Genomic DNA, 20,213 nt, shown 5'->3' on the forward strand with positions numbered 1-20,213 from the left:
CGGCCATTACTACCTCTTGTGGTCGGGCATTCCACATGTCTGACTGCTCTAACTGTAAAGAACCCTTTCCTATTCAGCTGCTGGAATCACCTTTCTTCCATCCATAATGAGTGCCCCTTAGTTGTACGGCCTTTGGAAGGAATAAGTCATGTGCCGGTGTTTTGTACTGACCACACATATATTTATACACAAGGATGGACACTGACAGTTTGCCCCCCCCTCTCTGCCCGATACGCTGCTTATAGTGAGAGCAATCTGGCAATGGGACCCCTGGAGCCTCGGGCTCCGAGAAACAAGACAGATTGCCCTTATTATTACTGCCCTGCAAGCAGGGGCGTACATGCCAATCACAGGGCCCCATAGCAAAAGTTCTATTTGGGCCCCCACACCTCTAAAAAATATATTTATTTATATTTTTTCACTGAGATGGAGATATATATACATATATACTGTATATGTGCATAATAAATATATATATATACTAGCTAATGAACCCGTTCTACGCCCAGGTGGCGAGCATTTATATTGGTATATGGTCTCCATCCTGGTATGTGCTGCTCCATCCTGCGCCCCCATCCTGTCATTTGCTGCTCCCATCCTGCGCCCGTTCTGTCATTTGCTGCTCCCATCCTGCGTCCCCGTTCTGTCATTTGCTGCTGCCATCCTGCGCCCGTTCTGTCATGTGCTGCTGCCATCCTTCGCCCGTTCTGTCATGTGCTGCTGCCATCCTTCGCCCGTTCTGTCATGTGCTGCTGCCATCCTTCGCCCGTTCTGTCATGTGCTGCTGCCATCCTGCGCCCGTTCTGTCATGTGTTGCGGCCATCCTGCGCCCGTTCTGTCATGTGCTGCTGCCATCCTGCGCCCGTTCTGTCATGTGCTGCGGCCATCCTGCGCCCGTTCTGACATGTGCTGCTGCCATCCTGCGCCCGTTCTGTCATGTGCTGCTGCCATCCTGCGCCCGTTCTGTCATGTGCTGCTGCCATCCTGCGCCCGTTCTGTCATGTGCTGCTGCCATCCTGCGCCCGTTCTGTCATGTGCTGCTGCCATCCTGCGCCCGTTCTGTCATGTGCTGCTGCCATCCTGCGCCCGTTCTGTCATGTGCTGCTGCCATCCTGCGCCCGTTCTGTCATGTGCTGCTGCCATCCTGCGCCCGTTCTGTCATGTGCTGCGGCCATCCTGCGCCCGTTCTGTCATGTGCTGCTGCCATCCTGCGCCCGTTCTGTCATGTGCTGCGGCCATCCTGCGCCCGTTCTGTCATGTGCTGCTGCCATCCTGCGCCCGTTCTGTCATGTGCTGCGGCCATCCTGCGCCCGTTCTGTCATGTGCTGCGGCCATCCTGCGCCCGTTCTGTCATGTGCTGCGGCCATCCTGCGCCCGTTCTGTCATGTGCTGCGGCCATCCTGCGCCCGTTCTGTCATGTGCTGCGGCCATCCTGCGCCCGTTCTGTCATGTGCTGCGGCCATCCTGCGCCCGTTCTGTCATGTGCTGCGGCCATCCTGCGCCCGTTCTGTCATGTGCTGCGGCCATCCTGCGCCCGTTCTGTCATGTGCTGCGGCCATCCTGCGCCCGTTCTGTCATGTGCTGCGGCCATCCTGCGCCCGTTCTGTCATGTGCTGCGGCCATCCTGCGCCCGTTCTGTCATGTGCTGCGGCCATCCTGCGCCCGTTCTGTCATGTGCTGCGGCCATCCTGCGCCCGTTCTGTCATGTGCTGCGGCCATCCTGCGCCCGTTCTGTCATGTGCTGCGGCCATCCTGCGCCCGTTCTGTCATGTGCTGCGGCCATCCTGCGCCCGTTCTGTCATGTGCTGCGGCCATCCTGCGCCCGTTCTGTCATGTGCTGCGGCCATCCTGCGCCCGTTCTGTCATGTGCTGCGGCCATCCTGCGCCCGTTCTGTCATGTGCTGCGGCCATCCTGCGCCCGTTCTGTCATGTGCTGCGGCCATCCTGCGCCCGTTCTGTCATGTGCTGCGGCCATCCTGCGCCCGTTCTGTCATGTGCTGCGGCCATCCTGCGCCCGTTCTGTCATGTGCTGCGGCCATCCTGCGCCCGTTCTGTCATGTGCTGCTGCCATCCTGCGCCCGTTCTGTCATGTGCTGCTCCCATCCTGCGCCACCATTGTATTATATGCCCCCCGTTCCAGTGTGTATGCCCCCGAATGCTGCTGCCATATAAAAAAAAAAAAAATACCATACTCACCTATCGTCCGGCTCCACTGCAGGTATGTCTTCAAGAAAATGGCGCCGGAAAGCGGGGACTGCGCAGGCGCCGATTCCGGCAGCAGGAATCAGCGCCTGCGCAGTCCGCGCTTTCCGGCGCCATTTTCTTGAAGACACACCTGCAGTGGAGCCGGAGTGTGTCTTCAAGAAAATGGCGCCGGAAAGCGCGGACTGCGCAGGCGCCGATTCCGGCAGCAGGAATTGGCGCCTGCGCAGTCCGCGCCCTCCGGAGCCGGGAGCAGAGGAGCCGGGAGACGGAGCCGCAAGCAGCGCTGGAACCGGGAAAGGTGAGTATACTTACCCTCCCTCCTGGCGGTCCCCGACTCTCCGGTGGAGATCGCGGTATGCGTTCAGTGCTTACGCATACCGCGATCTCCCGGGAGCGTCGCTCTGTGAGGCCCAGACTGCGCCGGCGCTTGCGCAGTCTATAGAGGCTTCGGACAGAGTGACGCTCCCAGCGTTATATTATAGATATATATCTCCGTTAACATTCGGTTCTGCTGTTTCCAGTGCAGTCAGACTTGCAGTCAGGTGACAACTAGTGTCAGCTATTTCAGTGAATAGAACACTGCAGACGCGGCTGACACTGTAGTTGGCACATGACAGCAAGTGTGCAAAGCGCATGCTCGTGATTAGTGATAGCTGCTGGAACCGGCAGAGCCCAACCATATATCTATAATATAACGCTGGGAGCGTCACTCTGTCCGAAGCCTCTATAGACTGCGCAAGCGCAAGCGCAGTCTGGGCCTCACAGAGCGACGCTCCCGGGAGATCGCGGTATGCGTAAGCACTGAACGCATACCGCGATCTCCACCGGAGAGTCAGGGACCGCCAGGAGGGAGGGTAAGTATACTCACCTTTCCCGGTTCCAGCGCTGCTTGCGGCTCCGTCTCCCGGCTCCTCTGCTCCCGGCTCCGGAGGGCGCGGACTGCGCAGGCGCCGATTCCTGCTGCCGGAATCGGCGCCTGCGCAGTCCGCGCTTTCCGGCGCCATTTTCTTGAAGACACACTCCGGCTCCACTGCAGGTGTGTCTTCAAGAAAATGGCGCCGGAAAGCGCGGACTGCGCAGGCGCTGATTCCTGCTGCCGGAATCGGCGCCTGCGCAGTCCCCGCTTTCCGGCGCCATTTTCTTGAAGACATACCTGCAGTGGAGCCGGACGATAGGTGAGTATGGTATTTTTTTTTTTTTTATATGGCAGCAGCATTCGGGGGCATACACACTGGAGCGGGGGGCATATAATACAATGGTGGCGCAGGATGGGAGCAGCACATGACAGAACGGGCGCAGGATGGCAGCAGCACATGACAGAACGGGTGCAGGATGGCCGCAGCACATGACAGAACGGGCGCAGGATGGCCGCAGCACATGACAGAACGGGCGCAGGATGGCCGCAGCACATGACAGAACGGGCGCAGGATGGCCGCAGCACATGACAGAACGGGCGCAGGATGGCCGCAGCACATGACAGAACGGGCGCAGGATGGCAGCAGCACATGACAGAACGGGCGAAGGATGGCAGCAGCACATGACAGAACGGGCGAAGGATGGCAGCAGCACATGACAGAACGGGCGCAGGATGGCAGCAGCACATGACAGAACGGGCGCAGGATGGCAGCAGCACATGACAGAACGGGCGCAGGATGGCAGCAGCACATGACAGAACGGGCGCAGGATGGCAGCAGCACATGACAGAACGGGCGCAGGATGGCAGCAGCAAATGACAGAACGGGGACGCAGGATGGGAGCAGCAAATGACAGAACGGGCGCAGGATGGGAGCAGCAAATGACAGGATGGGAGCAGCAAATGACAGAATGGAGGCGCAGGATGGGAGCAGCACATGACAGAACGGGGGCGCAGGATGGGAGCAGCACATGACAGGATGGGGGCGCAGGATGGAGCAGCACATACCAGGATGGAGACCATATACCAATATAAATGCTCGCCACCCGGGCGTAGAACGGGTTCAATAGCTAGTATATATATATATATATATATATATATATATATATATATATATATATTACCTTATATGTCTGGTGTATGTATCATCTGGTATCTGCTCTATTCATGCATACACACACATATACCACACATCCATATATCGCACATACATACACACAGATATATTGTACAAACACACAGATACACATACATATACTGTACATATACACACACACACACACACTGTACATACACACAGATGCATATACTGTACATACATACACACATTGTACATACACACACACCATACATATATACCGTACAAACACATCTACCATACATACACAAACACTTATATTCACATATAGTATACACATACAGTACACACATTTACATACAATACATACACAGACCGCACATACATGCACATAGACATACAATATATACACATACACACACACACATATACCGTACATACATACACATACATATACCGTACACACAGATAAACACATACATTCACACACAGATACACGCATACATATACTGTACATATATACACACATGTACATATACAAACACACACACACTAATCTATGACATCAGGTGTTCTGTTCAGGTGAGCTGTGGAAGAGGTCGGCCTTATAGCTCAGAGATCAGCTTGAGAGGACTGCAGGGCTCACTGTGGGGAATGGGGACACAGAGCAGAGAGGATTTCAGCTCCCCACTGCTGCCATGCTCTCCTGTGCAGTGAGCCTCCTCCCCCGACCTCCTCTATGTGAGATGTCCCGTGCTGTGAGCCTCCTTTATGTGAAATGTCCCGTGCTGTGAGCCTCCTTCCCCAGCCTCCTCTATGTGAGATGTCCCGTGCAGTGAGCCTCCTCCCCCGGCCTCCTCTATGTGAGATGTCCCGTGCTGTGAGCCTCCTTCCCCAGCCTCCTCTATGTGAGATGTCCCGTGCAGTGAGCCTCCTCCCCCGGCCTCCTCTATGTGAGATGTCCCCTGCTGTGAGCCTCCTCCCCCGGCCTCCTCTATGTGAGATGTCCCATGCTTTGAGCCTCCTCAATGTGAGATGTCCCGTGCAGAGAGCCTCCTCCCCCGGCCACCTCTATGTGAGATGTCCCGTGCTGTGAGCCTCCTCCCCCGACCTCCTCTATGTGAGGTGTCCCGTGCTGTGAGCATCCTCCCCCCGGCCTCCTCTATGTGAGATGTGCCGTGCAGTGAGCCTCCTCCCCTGGCCTCCTCTATGTGAGATGTCCCGTGCTGTGAGCCTCCTCCATGTGAGATGTCCCGTGCAGTGAGCCTCCTCCATGTGAGATGTCCCGTGCAGTGAGCCTCCTCCCCCGGCCTCCTCTATGTGAGATGTCCCGTGCTGTGAGCCTCCTCCATGTGAGATGTCCCGTGCAGTGAGCCTCCTCCCCTGGCCTCCTCTATGTGAGATGTCCCGTGCTGTGAGCCTCCTCTGTTGTGAATTCTGTTGTTGAACTCCCTCCTGTGGTCGTGAATGGTACTTCGGCGAGTTCTGTCCATGGACTCCCTCTGGTGGCTGTGAGTGAAGCTGCTGCTTCTGAGGTTCCTTACACAGGTGACGTGGTTTATCCTTTGGTTGGCTGTTCTATTTAACTCCACTCTGATCGTTACTCCAGGCCAGCTGTCAATGTTCCTGTGCTGTTCAGTTCGCTCTTGGATTTTTCTGGAGACCTGTCTCTTCCTGCAAGAAGCTAAGTCCCTGTTTGTTATTTTCTATTCATGGTTTTCTAGTCCAGCTTGCTTTCATGATTTTGTCTTGCTAGCTGGAAGCTCTGGGATGCAGGGTGGCGCCTCCGCACCGTGAGTCGGTGCGGGGGTCTTTTTGCACACTCTGCGTGGTCTTTTGTAGTTTTGTGCTGACCGCAAAGATACCTTTCCTATCCTCTGTCTATTTAGTTAGTCTGGCCTCCCCTTTGCTAAAACCTGTTTCATTTCTGTGTTTGTGACTTTCATCTTTACTCACAGTTAATATTTGTGGGGGGCTGCCTTTTCCTTTGGGGAAATTTCTCTGAGGCAAGGTAGGCTTTATTTTCTATCTCTAGGGCTAGCTAGTTCTTAGGCTGTGTCCGAGGCGTCTAGGCCTGTTAGGTACGCCCCACGGCTATTTCTAGTGTGTGTGGTAGGATTAGGGATTGCGGTCAGCAAAGTTCCCACTTCCCAGAGCTTGTCCTGTGAGTTTAACCATCAGGTCATTTCGGGTGCTCCTAACCACCAGGTTATAACAGTACAGCTGGCCCAAAGTATTAATGCATCTCAATAGAGGGATAAGAGAAGCTCTGAGACCATTTTTTTTCTTTGCACTGTGTTCTGTCTTTCTTTTCCCCTAGACCTTTGGGTGGTTCAGGACACAGGTGTAGAGATGGACATTCAAGGTCTGTCCTCTTGTGTGGATCATCTCACTGCAAGGTTACAAAACATTCAAGATTTTGTGGTTCAGAATCCTATGTTAGAGCCTAGAATTCCTATTCCTGATTTATTTTCTGGGAATAGATCTAAGTTTCTGAATTTCAAAAATAATTGTAAACTGTTTCTAGCTTTGAAACCCCGCTCCTCTGGGGACCCCGTTCAACAAGTAAAAATCATTATTTCGTTGTTGCGTGGTGACCCTCAAGACTGGGCATTTTCCCTTGCGCCCGGAGATCCTGCATTGCGTGATGTTGATGCGTTTTTTCTGGCGCTTGGATTGCTTTATGATGAACCAAATTCAGTGGATCAGGCAGAGAAAATCTTGCTGGATTTGTATCAGGGTCAGGATGAAGCGGAGGTGTACTGTCAGAAGTTTAGAAAGTGGTCTGTGCTTACTCAGTGGAATGAGTGTGCCCTGGCGGCAATTTTCAGAAAGGGTCTTTCTGAAGCCCTTAAGGATGTCATGGTGGGATTTCCCACGCCTGCTGGTCTGAATGAGTCTATGTCCTTGGCCATTCAGATCGATCGGCGCTTGCGTGAGCGCAAAGCTGTGCACCATCTGGCGGTATTCTCTGAGCATGGGCCTGAGCCTATGCAGTGTGATAGGACTTTGACCAGAGCTGAACGGCAAGAACACAGACGTCGGAATGGGCTGTGTTTTTACTGTGGTGAATCCACTCATGCTATCTCCGATTGTCCTAAGCGCACTAAGCGGTTCGCTAGGTCTGCCACCATTGGTACTGTACAGTCTAAATTTCTTTTGTCCGTTACTCTGATTTGCTCTCTGTCGTCCTATTCTGTTATGGCATTTGTGGATTCAGGCGCTGCCCTAAACTTGATGGACTTGGAGTTTGCCAGGCGCTGTGGTTTTCTCTTGGAGCCCTTGCAGTATCCTATTCCATTGAGAGGAATTGATGCTACGCCTTTGGCCAAGAATAAGCCTCAGTACTGGACTCATTTGACCATGTGCATGGCTCCTGCACATCAGGAGGATATTCGCTTTTTGGTGTTGCATAATCTGCATGATGTGGTCGTTTTGGGGTTACCATGGGTACAGGTCCACAACCCAGTATTGGATTGGAAATCAATGTCTGTGTCCAGCTGGGGTTGTCAAGGGGTACATGGAGATGTTCCATTGCTGTCAATTTCGTCTTCCACTCCTTCTGAAGTCCCTGAGTTTTTGTCGGATTACCGGGATGTATTTGATGAGCCCAAATCCGGTGCCCTAACTCCTCATAGGGATTGTGATTGTGCTATTGATTTGATTCCTGGTAGTAAGTTTCCTAAGGGTCGACTGTTCAATTTATCGGTGCCAGAACACGCCGCTATGCGGAGTTATATAAAGGAGTTCTTGGAGAAGGGTCATATTCGTCCGTCGTCTTCACCATTGGGAGCAGGGTTCTTTTTTGTGGCCAAGAAGGATGGTTCTTTGAGACCTTGTATTGATTACCGCCTTCTTAATAAGATCACAGTCAAATTTCAGTATCCTTTGCCGCTGCGCTCTGATTTGTTTGCTCGGATTAAGGGGGCTAGTTGGTTCACCAAGATAGATCTTCGTGGTGCGTATAATCTTGTGCGAATTAGACAGGGCGATGAATGGAAAACAGCATTTAAAACGCCCGAGGGCCATTTTGAGTACCTGGTTATGCCATTCGGGCTTTCTAATGCTCCATCTGTGTTTCAGTCCTTTATGCATGACATCTTTCGAGAGTACCTGGGTGGATTCATGATTGTATATTTGGATGACATTTTGGTCTTTTCTGATGATTGGGAGTCTCATGTGAAGCAGGTCAGAATGGTGTTCCAGGTCCTTCGTGCTAATTCCTTGTTTGTGAAGGGGTCAAAGTGTCTCTTTGGAGTTCAGAAGGTTTCATTTTTGGGTTTAATTTTTTCCCCTTCTACTATCGAGATGGACCCTGTTAAAGTTCAGGCCATTTATGATTGGACTCAGCCAACATCTGTGAAGAGCCTGCAGAAGTTCCTGGGCTTTGCTAATTCTTACCGTCGCTTCATCGCTAATTTTTCTAGTATTGCTAAACCGTTGACTGATTTGACCAAGAAAGGTGCTGATGTGGTCAATTGGTCCTCTGCGGCTGTAGAGGCTTTTCAGGAGTTGAAGCGTCGTTTTTCTTCTGCCCCTGTGTTGTGCCAGCCAGATGTTTCGCTCCTGTTTCAGGTCGAGGTTGATGCTTCTGAGATTGGAGCAGGGGCTGTTTTGTCGCAAAGAAGTTCTGATGGCTCGGTGATGAAACCATGTGCCTTCTTTTCTAGAAAATTCTCGCCTGCTGAGCGAAATTATGATGTTGGCAATCGAGAGTTGTTGGCCATGAAGTGGGCATTCGAGGAGTGGCGACATTGGCTTGAAGGAGCTAAACATCGTAGGTGGTCTTGACGGATCACAAGAATTTGACTTATCTCGAGTCTGCCAAACGGTTGAATCCTAGACAGGCTCGATGGTCGCTCTTTTTCTCCCGTTTTGATTTTGTGGTTTCATACCTTCCGGGATCTAAGAATGTGAAGGCTGATGCCCTGTCAAGGAGTTTTGTGCCTGACTCTCCGGATGTTCCGGAGCCGGCGGGTATTCTCAAAGAGGGGGTAATTTTGTCTGCCATCTCCCCTGATTTGCGGCGCGTGCTGCAGAAGTTTCAGGCTGATAGACCTGACCGTTGTCCAGCGGAGAGACTGTTTATCCCTGATAGATGGACTAGTAGAGTTATCTCTGAGGTTCATTGTTCGGTGTTGGCTGGTCATCCTGGAATCTTTGGTACCAGAGATTTGGTGGCTAGATCCTTTTGGTGGCCTTCTTTGTCACGGGATGTGCGTTCTTTTGTGCAGTCCTGTGGGACTTGTGCTCGGGCTAAGCCCTGCTGTTCTCGTGCCAGTGGGTTGCTTTTGCCCTTGCCGGTCCCGAAGAGGCCCTGGACGCATATTTCCATGGATTTTATTTCTGATCTCCCTGTTTCTCAAAGGATGTCGGTCATTTGGGTGGTTTGTGATCGCTTCTCTAAGATGGTCCATTTGGTATCCTTGTCTAAATTGCCTTCCTCCTCTGATTTGGTGCCATTGTTTTTCCAGCATGTGGTTCGTTTGCATGGCATTCCAGAGAACATCGTCTCGGACAGAGGTTCCCAGTTTGTTTCGACGTTTTGGCGGTCCTTTTGTGCTAAGATGGGCATTGATTTGTCTTTTTCTTCGGCTTTCCATCCTCAGACTAATGGCCAAACCGAACGAACTAATCAGACTTTGGAAACATATCTGAGATGCTTTGTTTCTGCTGATCAGGATGATTGGGTGTCCTTCTTGCCTTTGGCTGAGTTCGCCCTTAATAATCGGGCCAGCTCGGCTACTTTAGTTTCCCCTTTTTTCTGTAATTCTGGTTTCCATCCTCGTTTCTCTTCAGGGCAGGTTGAGCCTTCTGACTGTCCTGGTGTGGATACGGTGGTGGACAGGTTGCAGCAGATTTGGACTCATGTGGTGGACAATTTGACATTGTCCCAGGAGAGGGCTCAACGTTTCGCTAACCGCCGGCGTTGTGTTGGTCCCCGACTTCGTGTTGGGGATTTGGTTTGGTTGTCATCTCGTCATGTTCCTATGAAGGTTTCCTCTCCTAAGTTTAAGCCTCGTTTCATTGGGCCATATAAGATTTCTGAAGTTCTTAATCCTGTGTCATTTCGTTTGGACCTTCCAGCTTCTTTTGCCATCCATAATGTGTTCCATAGGTCGTTGTTGTGGAGATACGTGGCGCCTATGGTTCCTTCCGTTGATCCTCCTGCCCCGGTGTTGGTCGAGGGGGAGTTGGAGTATGTGGTGGAGAAGATTTTGGATTCTCGTGTTTCGAGACGGAAACTCCAGTACCTGGTCAAATGGAAGGGTTATGGTCAGGAAGATAATTCCTGGGTTTTTGCCTCTGATGTTCATGCTGCTGATCTAGTTCGTGCCTTTCATTTGGCTCATCCCGATCGGCCTGGGGGCACTGGTGAGGGTTCGGTGACCCCTCCTCAAGGGGGAGGTACTGTTGTGAATTCTGTTGTTGAACTCCCTCCTGTGGTCGTGAATGGTACTTCGGCGAGTTCTGTCCATGGACTCCCTCTGGTGGCTGTGAGTGAAGCTGCTGCTTCTGAGGTTCCTTACACAGGTGACGTGGTTTATCCTTTGGTTGGCTGTTCTATTTAACTCCACTCTGATCGTTACTCCAGGCCAGCTGTCAATGTTCCTGTGCTGTTCAGTTCGCTCTTGGATTTTTCTGGAGACCTGTCTCTTCCTGCAAGAAGCTAAGTCCCCGTTTGTTATTTTCTGTTCATGGTTTTCTAGTCCAGCTTGCTTTCATGATTTTGTCTTGCTAGCTGGAAGCTCTGGGACGCAGGGTGGCGCCTCCACACCGTGAGTCGGTGCGGGGGTCTTTTTGCACACTCTGCGTGGTCTTTTGTAGTTTTGTGCTGACCGCAAAGATATCTTTCCTATCCTCTGTCTATTTAGTTAGTCTGGCCTCCCTTTTGCTAAAACCTGTTTCATTTCTGTGTTTGTGACTTTCATCTTTACTCACAGTTAATATTTGTGGGGGGCTGCCTTTTCCTTTGGGGAAATTTCTCTGAGGCAAGGTAGGCTTTATTTTCTATTTCTAGGGCTAGCTAGTTCTTAGGCTGTGTCCGAGGCGTCTAGGCCTGTTAGGTATGCCCCACGGCTATTTCTAGTGTGTGTGGTAGGATTAGGGATTGCGGTCAGCAAAGTTCCCACTTCCCAGAGCTTGTCCTGTGAGTTTAACCATCAGGTCATTTCGGGTGCTCCTAACCACCAGGTCATAACACTCCTCCATGTGAGATGTCCTGTGCAGTGAGCCTCCTCCCCCAGCCTCCTCTATGTGAGATGTCCCGTGCAGTGAGCCTCCTCCCCCGACCTCCTCTATGTGAGGTGTCCCGTGCTGTGAGCCTCCTCCCCCGGCCTCCTCCATGTGAGATGTCCCGTGAAGTGAGCCTCCTCCATATGAGATGTCCCCTGCTGTGAGCCTCCTTCCCCGGCCTCCTCTATGTGAGATGTCCCGTGCTGTGAGCCTCCTCCATGTGAGATGTCCCGTGCAGTGAGCCTCCTCCCCCGGCCTCCTCTATGTGAGATGTCCCGTGCAGTGAGCCTCCTCCCCCGACCTCCTCTATGTCAGGTGTCCCGTGCTGTGAGCCTCCTTCCCCCGGCCTCCTCTATGTGAGATGTGCCGTGCAGTGGGCCTCCTCCCCCGGCCTCCTCTATGTGAGTTGTCCCTTGCTGTGAGCCTCCTCCCCTGGCCTCCTCTATGTGAGATGTCCCGTGCAGTGAGCCTCCTCCCCCGGCCTCCTCTATGTGAGATGTCCCCTGCTGTGAGCCTCCTCCCCCGGCCTCCTCTATGTGAGATGTCCCGTGCAGTGAGCCTCCTCCTCCGACCTCCTCTATGTGAGGTGTCTCGTGCTGTGAGCCTCCTCCCCCCGGCCTCCTCTATGTGAGATGTCCCGTGCAGTGAGCCTCCTCCCCCGGCCTCCTCTATGTGAGTTGTCCCGTGCTGTGAGCCTCCTCCCCTGGCCTCCTCTATGTGAGATGTCCCGTGCTGTGAGCCTCCTTCCCCTGACCTCTTCTCTGAGATTCTGCAGCCTGCTGGGAATGGAACAGTGGTGGGAGAAGAAGACGACACACTGTAAGTCCTGCTTTTCCTCCACTGTTGTCCCCTGTGTGCTGTGCCCGGGCCCCCTGATTACATGTGAGTACTCACCATTGGGATGTGTCATGCAGGAGGACAGAGACGGCAGCCAGTAAGAGCTCTCATCAGTCTGGAGGGGAAAGCGTTCATTGGCCAGTGCCTCTCCCTGCATGACACTCCTTTTTGAACTCCTGCACTCTGCGCGCTGGTCTCTCCCCGACTCTGGGTAGTCACATGATTACTGGAGCGGGCCCCTCTCACTCCCACCCGCAATCTTGACTCAGTGGCCCTGTAGTGGCTGCATACTATGCCGCTGTGGACAATACGCCCCGGCCTGCAGTGGCCCCCTCCACCTCCGAGTCCCGGTGCAGTTGCACCGGCTGCACCAGTGATATGTCCGCCCCTGTTTATACATGTAAATGAAATCCCCTGTGAGGCATCTTTTTCTAAGCTAAACAAGCCTAACTTTTCCAACTTCTCACCATACGAAAGACCTTCCATCCCTGTTCTAGTCCTGAGTATACTCCTATTTAATGTATATGCAGCAATAGGATTACTCCGCCCTAGGTGCATTACTTTACACTTATCAACATTAAATCTTAAAATACTATCATTGTTAGAGAAGACTAAAACATTAGTGCTTTTGTTGAATAGTTAGGGCTTGAAAAGTCTTCTTTACATATATACAAGTATGATTAAAAGTCTACCTTTTTACGGCTATCTTCCTCATCATCGGTTCTGATGCAGATAGGTTCGTTCAATAATGGGCTTATTAGTGGAGAAGAAGGCTTCCCATCAGGACTTAAGTTCGGTGACAGTGTGGAGTTGAGTCCAGTCGTTCCTCCTTGAGAGTTGATAGATAGTTCTGAAAGGTGTGGGCTCCCTGTTAAAGAACCTGCCAGGAGCAAAAACAGAAACATTCAGTGCTCCGTTTTCTGCCAAGCTCAGAAACATTCAATGCCATACAACCAGACTAAAGTACAAACACACTGGGAGAAATGTACCGGACTGTGATATTCTGGAGAACCGTCAATGACAGATCCAGTGATTAGATGATACAATAATTATTGGTAAAAGCTCAAGCAATTACAAATTTCAATTATGGTAATATTTCATAAAAACATCGATATCATGTAAAGTAAGGATATGTTTTTTTTTTTTTTAGGTATAAAGTGCACAATGTTATCATTATCAGAGCACAGCATTTCTTCTCCAGTATGCATCTACGACTATTCAATTTAAGAATTACAAGTTTGTTGAAGCTACTTAGGTGTTTTTGTAGATAATCCAATGGCTCTTCAATACCATGCCATTACATGGAGCATACTATATAATAGTAATGGAGCTGCAAAGCAACTACTGAATACAGATTTGCTACAAAGGATCTACACAGAAGACTTTCTATCATACGGAACTTCGTAGCATTCACAAAGTGACAGGGCTGAGCGAACTACATTACCAGTACTACACCCAACAGACGTTGTATACCTTTTGCCGGCATTCCATTCATGCTCCATTGAACGCTTGTGACAGAAATCCTAGCACATCCTAGTCTACACTCAGCGAAGAGAAATGGGCAGATGAAAAGCAAAGGCAGTAAACAATCGGCACATCATGTCTTTGGAGAGATGAGATGGAAACCATGAGTGCACTTAGAAGAAAACCTGAAATACCAGTGCCTGGGAGAGCGCAATACGCAAGTGGAATGTCTGCGCGCTTTGTGATAAAGGTAGAGGGAAAAATAGAGCTTTAAACATTTCTGCTCAGCACAAATAAACAGCCAATACACAATGTTAACGACCAGTGATTTCTAATAGGGACAGATTAAAAAAAAGGACAGCTATAGCAGTGCTCTAAATTCCCCTATTATTTTAATGTAGTCTACCTATAGTGGTTGAATTTATTAAAGCTTACAGGTCGCCAAATCACTACACATATAGAAGCCTCCCTAAAATGAATGAGTCAATGTGTGCGTGAAGCTTCAGAATACTGGATCAATAAAAGGCGCAGAAGTGTGTATGAGTGCTAACAGCGATCTTGTGTGCGGGGTCATGGGCAACTCTGTCAGTTTAGGAGACAAATTATTATCTTCAAGCGGCCTACCGTAAGTTGCTCCGTCTTAGTGGTTAAACCAGTATGCAAAATTTGCAGTTACAGCGTAATGGTTTGGACATTTTTTTTGCCAAAAGTAGGAGCATACAACAGATATTATTAGAGGCTTTATAGACCATTTTGTAGTTTTGGTTTAAACACAAAAAAATTCTGAAAACGCAGTATGAATAATACCCAAGTGTTAGGATGAATTACTATGCAGCCACAGATGGCCCAAACAGTCTTACTGCAGTCAGTTAACTTTGTGAAGATCCTCTCAATTTTATATCATGTAAAAGACTAAAATTCAGTTTTTTTCCTACTATGTGCAGCCAACTCCAGGCAAAACCAAAAATTAGAGGGGTTATAAATGGACTTTTTCCCCCTTGTGTGGCTAAACACCTATTGGCAGGTAGCTGATAACTACCTGCCTTTTCTGCCCCGTGACTATCTCTCCTGTCTCAGAGCGGTCACGAGTCTGCCGCTTCCTGTGACTTCACATCAACACAAATTTCTTTCTATAACACTATGTTGAACGGTTGTGGAGGGGCACTGCTGATGCCATGTTGATTGACAGCTGGCTCGCCACTGCCTAACTGCGGGGAGCCGGCTGTCAATCAATATCACATCAGCAGCAATGTCCCATTGATTGAGCAGATTGGAAGAGAAGCGACTGCTCGGTCAATGTGAAGTCACAGGAAGCAGGAAAATTGCCAGCAGGAGTGGTCCATGCCTGCTTTGAGCCAGAATAGATCATCACAGGGCAGAACAAGCAGGTAGTTAGCAGCTACCTGCTAATAAGTGTTTAGCCACAGATAACCACTAAGTTTTTCCTGGACTTAAGGTACCGTCACATTAAGCGACGATGCAGCGATATAGACAGCGATGCCGATCACTGCAGCGTCGTTGTGTGGTCGCTGGAGAGCTGTCACACAGACAGCTCTCCAGCGACCAACGATGCCGAGGTCCCCGGGTAACCAGGGTAAACATCGGGTTACTAAGCGCAGGGCCGCGCTTAGTAACCCGATGTTTACCCTGGTTACCATTGTAAATGTAAAAAAAAAAAAAAAAACAGTACATACTTACATTCCGGTGTCTGTCGCGTCCCTCGCAGTCAGCTTCCCGCACTGACTGTGAGCGCCGGCCAGCTGTAAAGCAGAGCACAGCGGTGACGTCACCGATGTGCTTTACGGCCGGCGCTCACAGTCAGTGCGGGAAGCTGACTGCGAGGGACGCGACAGACACCGGACTGTAAGTATGTAGTGTTTGTTTTTTTAGGTAACCAGGGTAAATATCGGATTACTAAGCGCAGCCCTGCGTTTAGTAACCCGATGTTTGCCCTGGTTACAAGTGAACACATCGCTGGATCGGCGTCACACACGCCAATTCAGCGATGTCAGCGGGTGATCCAGCGACGAAATAAAGTTATGGCCTTCTAGCTCCGACCAGCGATGTCACAGCAGGATCCTGATTGCTGCTGCGTGTCAAACACAACGATATCGCTATCCAGGTCGCTGCAACGTCACGGATCGCTATCGTTATCGTTCTAAAGTCGCTCAGTGTGAAGGTACCTTTACTCTTAAAGGGTTTCCTCAGTACCAAGATACTGCTGCTTAAAACTTGTGTTGATCTACAGTATCTGATAGTGTGCAATTAAAGTCTACTCCATCACACTGTTTAGATATAGCAATAGCCGATCGTTGAGGTGCCAGCTGTTGAAACGTCACCAGTCTGCTATTGAGGATCTGATCTATGTAGGTAACCAATATCATATAGTACTGGAAAAATGCTTTAATTTGTCTCTCAACCCAACATAATACTCACCTGGGCCCTAAAGTTTGATAATCTGGGGGAAGTGCAGGGAGTGAATGGGTTGCAAAGGCATCTCATCTGGTTTTCACTAGAACACAAGTGCTGTGTAGCAGTAACAAAACAGTGCAATTTCAAAGAGGTGCGGGTGAAAGAACACAATCATTGAAAGAAACAAAAGGAGAGTCCAAAATGTTTGTCAGTCCTAAGATTTTCTGCATGTTCCTGCAACAAACATTGACAGAGGAATGGAAGTGGGCTTAGTCAAGAAAATGATGTAAAGCGAATCTGTCAGAACCATGAGGTAGTGACACATACAGCGATGTATCACTTAGTATACTGAGTGCAGCAGTTATGATAAGTCACCGTTTTCTCTGCTGCAGATCTAACAGAGCTCATTTGCTGATCGGTGTATAACCCCGGCCCACAACACCTCTTTCTGTGCACACTGTATAGTGACAGAGTGGATAATCACTGCTGGGAGAGTGGTTGGACTTCCCTGCCTGGTTCCAAATTGTCATGTGATGATAATCTCCTGCTGATAAAATGCTGATTGATACAGCAAAACACAGTCCAGTAAGTATTGGTATCATCATGGACTGTGCTCCTACAATTATGGTCCTCTCACATTACATGGCAAAAGTCTGGTGATAGATTCCCTTTATAAGGGATGTCTGACATCTGAAGGAATCTAACTGACAGCAGGAAAAGCTTTAAAAGACACAAACATTGTTTCCTGCTAGAGAGATGATCTTTTATTGCATACAACCTAACATGGCTGCCATATTCCCACTGACCGGCTGCAGGATTCATGTGCCATACATGTATGCATTTCTGCTAAGCCCAGCGAGTATCTGACGCAGTCACATTCATGTATTGCACGATGTCCTACAGAAAAAGGGACCATTGGAGCATCAGTCTGTGTTTCATTGGTTTTAAACAACATTTCCTACAGTTTGTTTCCGTTCTTTTTCTCCACACTGGCTATTTAGCAATCAGTCCTGTACAGAACAAATGGGTAATGTCCTTCTGATTGGCTGAAGGACAGAGTAAACCCTAACCCTATACCCTTGGATAATGGGGCAGTGATTCTTTCGGCCATACTGCAGTCAGAACGCAAGAAAGCTTCTGCTGCAGCCAGTTGTCTTACCGCCAGATACAGTGAGAGTGCGGGGGAACGAGAGGAGATGGCTGAGCTCTTAAGGCACAGAGTTGTTCTTAAGGTACCTTCACACATAACGATTTTGTTAACGATATCGTTGCAACGTCACGCTTTTTGTGACGTAGCAACGATCCCGCTAACGATCTCGTTATGTGTGACAGCGACCAACGATCAGGCCCCTGCTGGGAGATTGTTGGTCGCTGGGGAATGATCAGGACCTTTTTTTGGTCGCTGATCACCCGCTGTCATCGCCGATCCAGCGATGTGTTCACTTGTAACCAGGGTAAATATTGGGTTACTAAGCGCAGGGCTGCGCTTAGTAACCCGATATTTACCCTGGTTACCATTGTAAAAGTAAAAAAAAAAAAAACCAGTACAACAGTACATACTCACATTCCGATGTCTGTCACGTCCCCCGCCGTCAGCTTCCCTGCACTGACTGTCAGCGCCGGCCATAAAGCAGAGCACAGCGGTGACGTCAGTGCAGGGAAGCTGACGACGGGGGACGTGACAGACATCGGAATGTGAGTATGTACTTTTTTTTTTTTGGTAAGTCGTTTAGTGTAACGGTACCTTAATATATTGCCCAGTTTAATTGTAGGCAAATATGCAAAACAGGATGAAATATCAAAACACAATACTGGAGATAGTGCTGTGATATTTTTTGTGTTTAGAGCTCCATGTTGTGAGCATGCCAGGAGGGTGATACTTGACAACAAGAGTTGCACACAGGAAAACTCAGCAGTCACACATATTCAGGTCTGCTCATGCAGTTTACTGTAAGGAATAATATTATGGCCATATATTTACTTCTAAAACTAATACACAATATTCAAATCACACTTAAGAGATGACACAAATAATGTGCCAGTTTTATTAATGCTAGAGAACAGTAGTACAGTGAAATGCTTTGAAATGAGAATATCACAAGTACTGCAATGAAAATAAAACTATCCTACAAAAGATATACAAAACATTCACTCCAGATTGTAAGAAAATAGTACCATGCAAACAGAATGGAAATTCAGAAGGGAATTAAAAATAACATTGATACTAGGAAGCCTTACTGAAGAGATCACCCTTGCACCAACACTTTCGCAGACAAGACCGTCAGGCAACGTGTGAGAGTATATTATACCTTTTCATGTCTAACAATGTAAAACAAATAGAAAACATGCGTAATCCTTCGCAAACAGTATCTACCCCTTCATCTACTACTATATACCCACTGATGGTGAATAGTAACATAATCCACAAACTGTATTTTACTGTTAGTTTAAAAAAAAAGTTGTCACTGTACACGTATCAATGATGCCCCCATACACAGCCGATTTCTGTGGGACTGTCTAACTATCCAAGTCGGAATTTCCTAACTCTACCTTTAAGATCAGATGTCAGGGGATGGGGCAAACAGGATCGGTCACGTAGGATTTCAACATGCCCCATTTGTGTTCCAGAGACAGAAGCTGCTGCCGGCATTCTCTGGACTCCGCTTATTGCCGGCTCCCCTATGAAATCATATGCACGTGGTTGGTGGTTCAATGCTACCCAAAGCATAGAGGCACCTTCGGATCATAACAATTGGAATATCTCACTACAAAACTAACCTTCTTCCAAAATAGAAATAATTAAACAGTACAAATACACATGCACAAGAGCATAAGGCTCTTTTCACGATCCATGTTTACAGGAGCCATGAATTATTTGATATGATCTCATTTGCAATGGATCCATTTGCCATAAGATGAGTCCATTAGGTTTCAGTTGAGTAACTTGATAGAATAAATCAGTACGGTAAGCTTTTCTGGCTGTCAAAATGCAATAGAAACCAGAAAAGAGTAAATAAAAGTATGAAGATTGCCTAGGCCGAGGGGTAATTTAACGAAGACGCAAACTGGCCATAACAATCCAACATTTCAAGAATTGGATAACAGTATTTAAAAGTTTCACTAATTGAAACAAAACTACGAATTATAGTCCATTACCACTAATCTTATTGGGATTTACAGTTTAACAATAAAACATTCTACTTAAAGGGGTCCTCTGGGAATAGAAAAAAATAAAATAAAGAGCTAAAAGGAAATATTGTTTTAAATAAATTCCTAAACACATTTAATTAGTAAACCACGCTCGTTTTTGTCTAGGGTGATAATCCCTATATAATTAAAATAGCCACTATCATTTTACACTGACATGAACCTGTCCTTGAACGGTAGGACAGGTGCCTGTGAGCATGTGCAGTAGGAAGCTCCTCCCCTCTCCCATATTCTATGTAACTAGACAGCAGCCATATTGATTCTATAGCGATTACCTCTCTAGACAAAAGGATTGTGATTTGCTAAGTAAATGCATTTATAATGAGATTTCTTCTAGTTATTTATTTGTCTATTTCTGGAGTGCCCCTTTAAATTGAGCCATGTACTACAAAGGTAAAGAAAGATGATCCAGCTTTTTGCCTAGTCAATTTGGAAAGTAAAATGACATATATAAAGGATCTGCAATAGGAGAGATAAATAACAATGGAAAATACAATAATTCTCTGCCTAATAAGTGCTACAAAAAATAGTAATATTATGTTTTCAAATAGAGTACAAAGAAATACACTACATAAGCAGGGATTGAATGGTACATCACACATCTTACCAGTGACTAGGTTGTCACCACAGTTGGTCGGCAGATTGACAAGAAAACAGATAAGCAAATGACAGTAGTACAGCAGGTTTGGTGCAGGCATTACTCCTGGCATGGGTGCAGGAAAGGAACGTACAACATGCAGAGTGATACACCAAGCTGAGCGCTATATAGGCAGTCGGTGCACTCATGCTTTTAGGTCATACTCTTACATATCAATATACCAGGTAGCATCTGTCACCGGTGCACATCAGTGATTCCAGTAC

General features: G+C 48.5%; 1 protein-coding gene across 5 annotated transcripts in view; it reads right to left on the bottom strand.

The window, feature by feature from the left end:
* The window catches only part of FARP1 (FERM, ARH/RhoGEF and pleckstrin domain protein 1), a 323,139-nt gene that overhangs the window by 55,760 nt on the left and 247,166 nt on the right, over nucleotides 1-20,213 (bottom strand). For all 5 annotated transcript variants that reach the window (XM_069758006.1, XM_069758005.1, XM_069758004.1 and 2 more), the window contains exon 14: nucleotides 12,962-13,149. In XM_069758006.1, coding sequence (XP_069614107.1) covers nucleotides 12,962-13,149 — 188 coding nt within the window. The remainder of the gene's footprint in view (nucleotides 1-12,961; nucleotides 13,150-20,213) is intronic.

The sequence above is a fragment of the Ranitomeya imitator genome, chromosome 3 (assembly GCF_032444005.1).
Source record: "Ranitomeya imitator isolate aRanImi1 chromosome 3, aRanImi1.pri, whole genome shotgun sequence".
Lineage (NCBI taxonomy): Eukaryota > Metazoa > Chordata > Amphibia > Anura > Dendrobatidae > Ranitomeya > Ranitomeya imitator.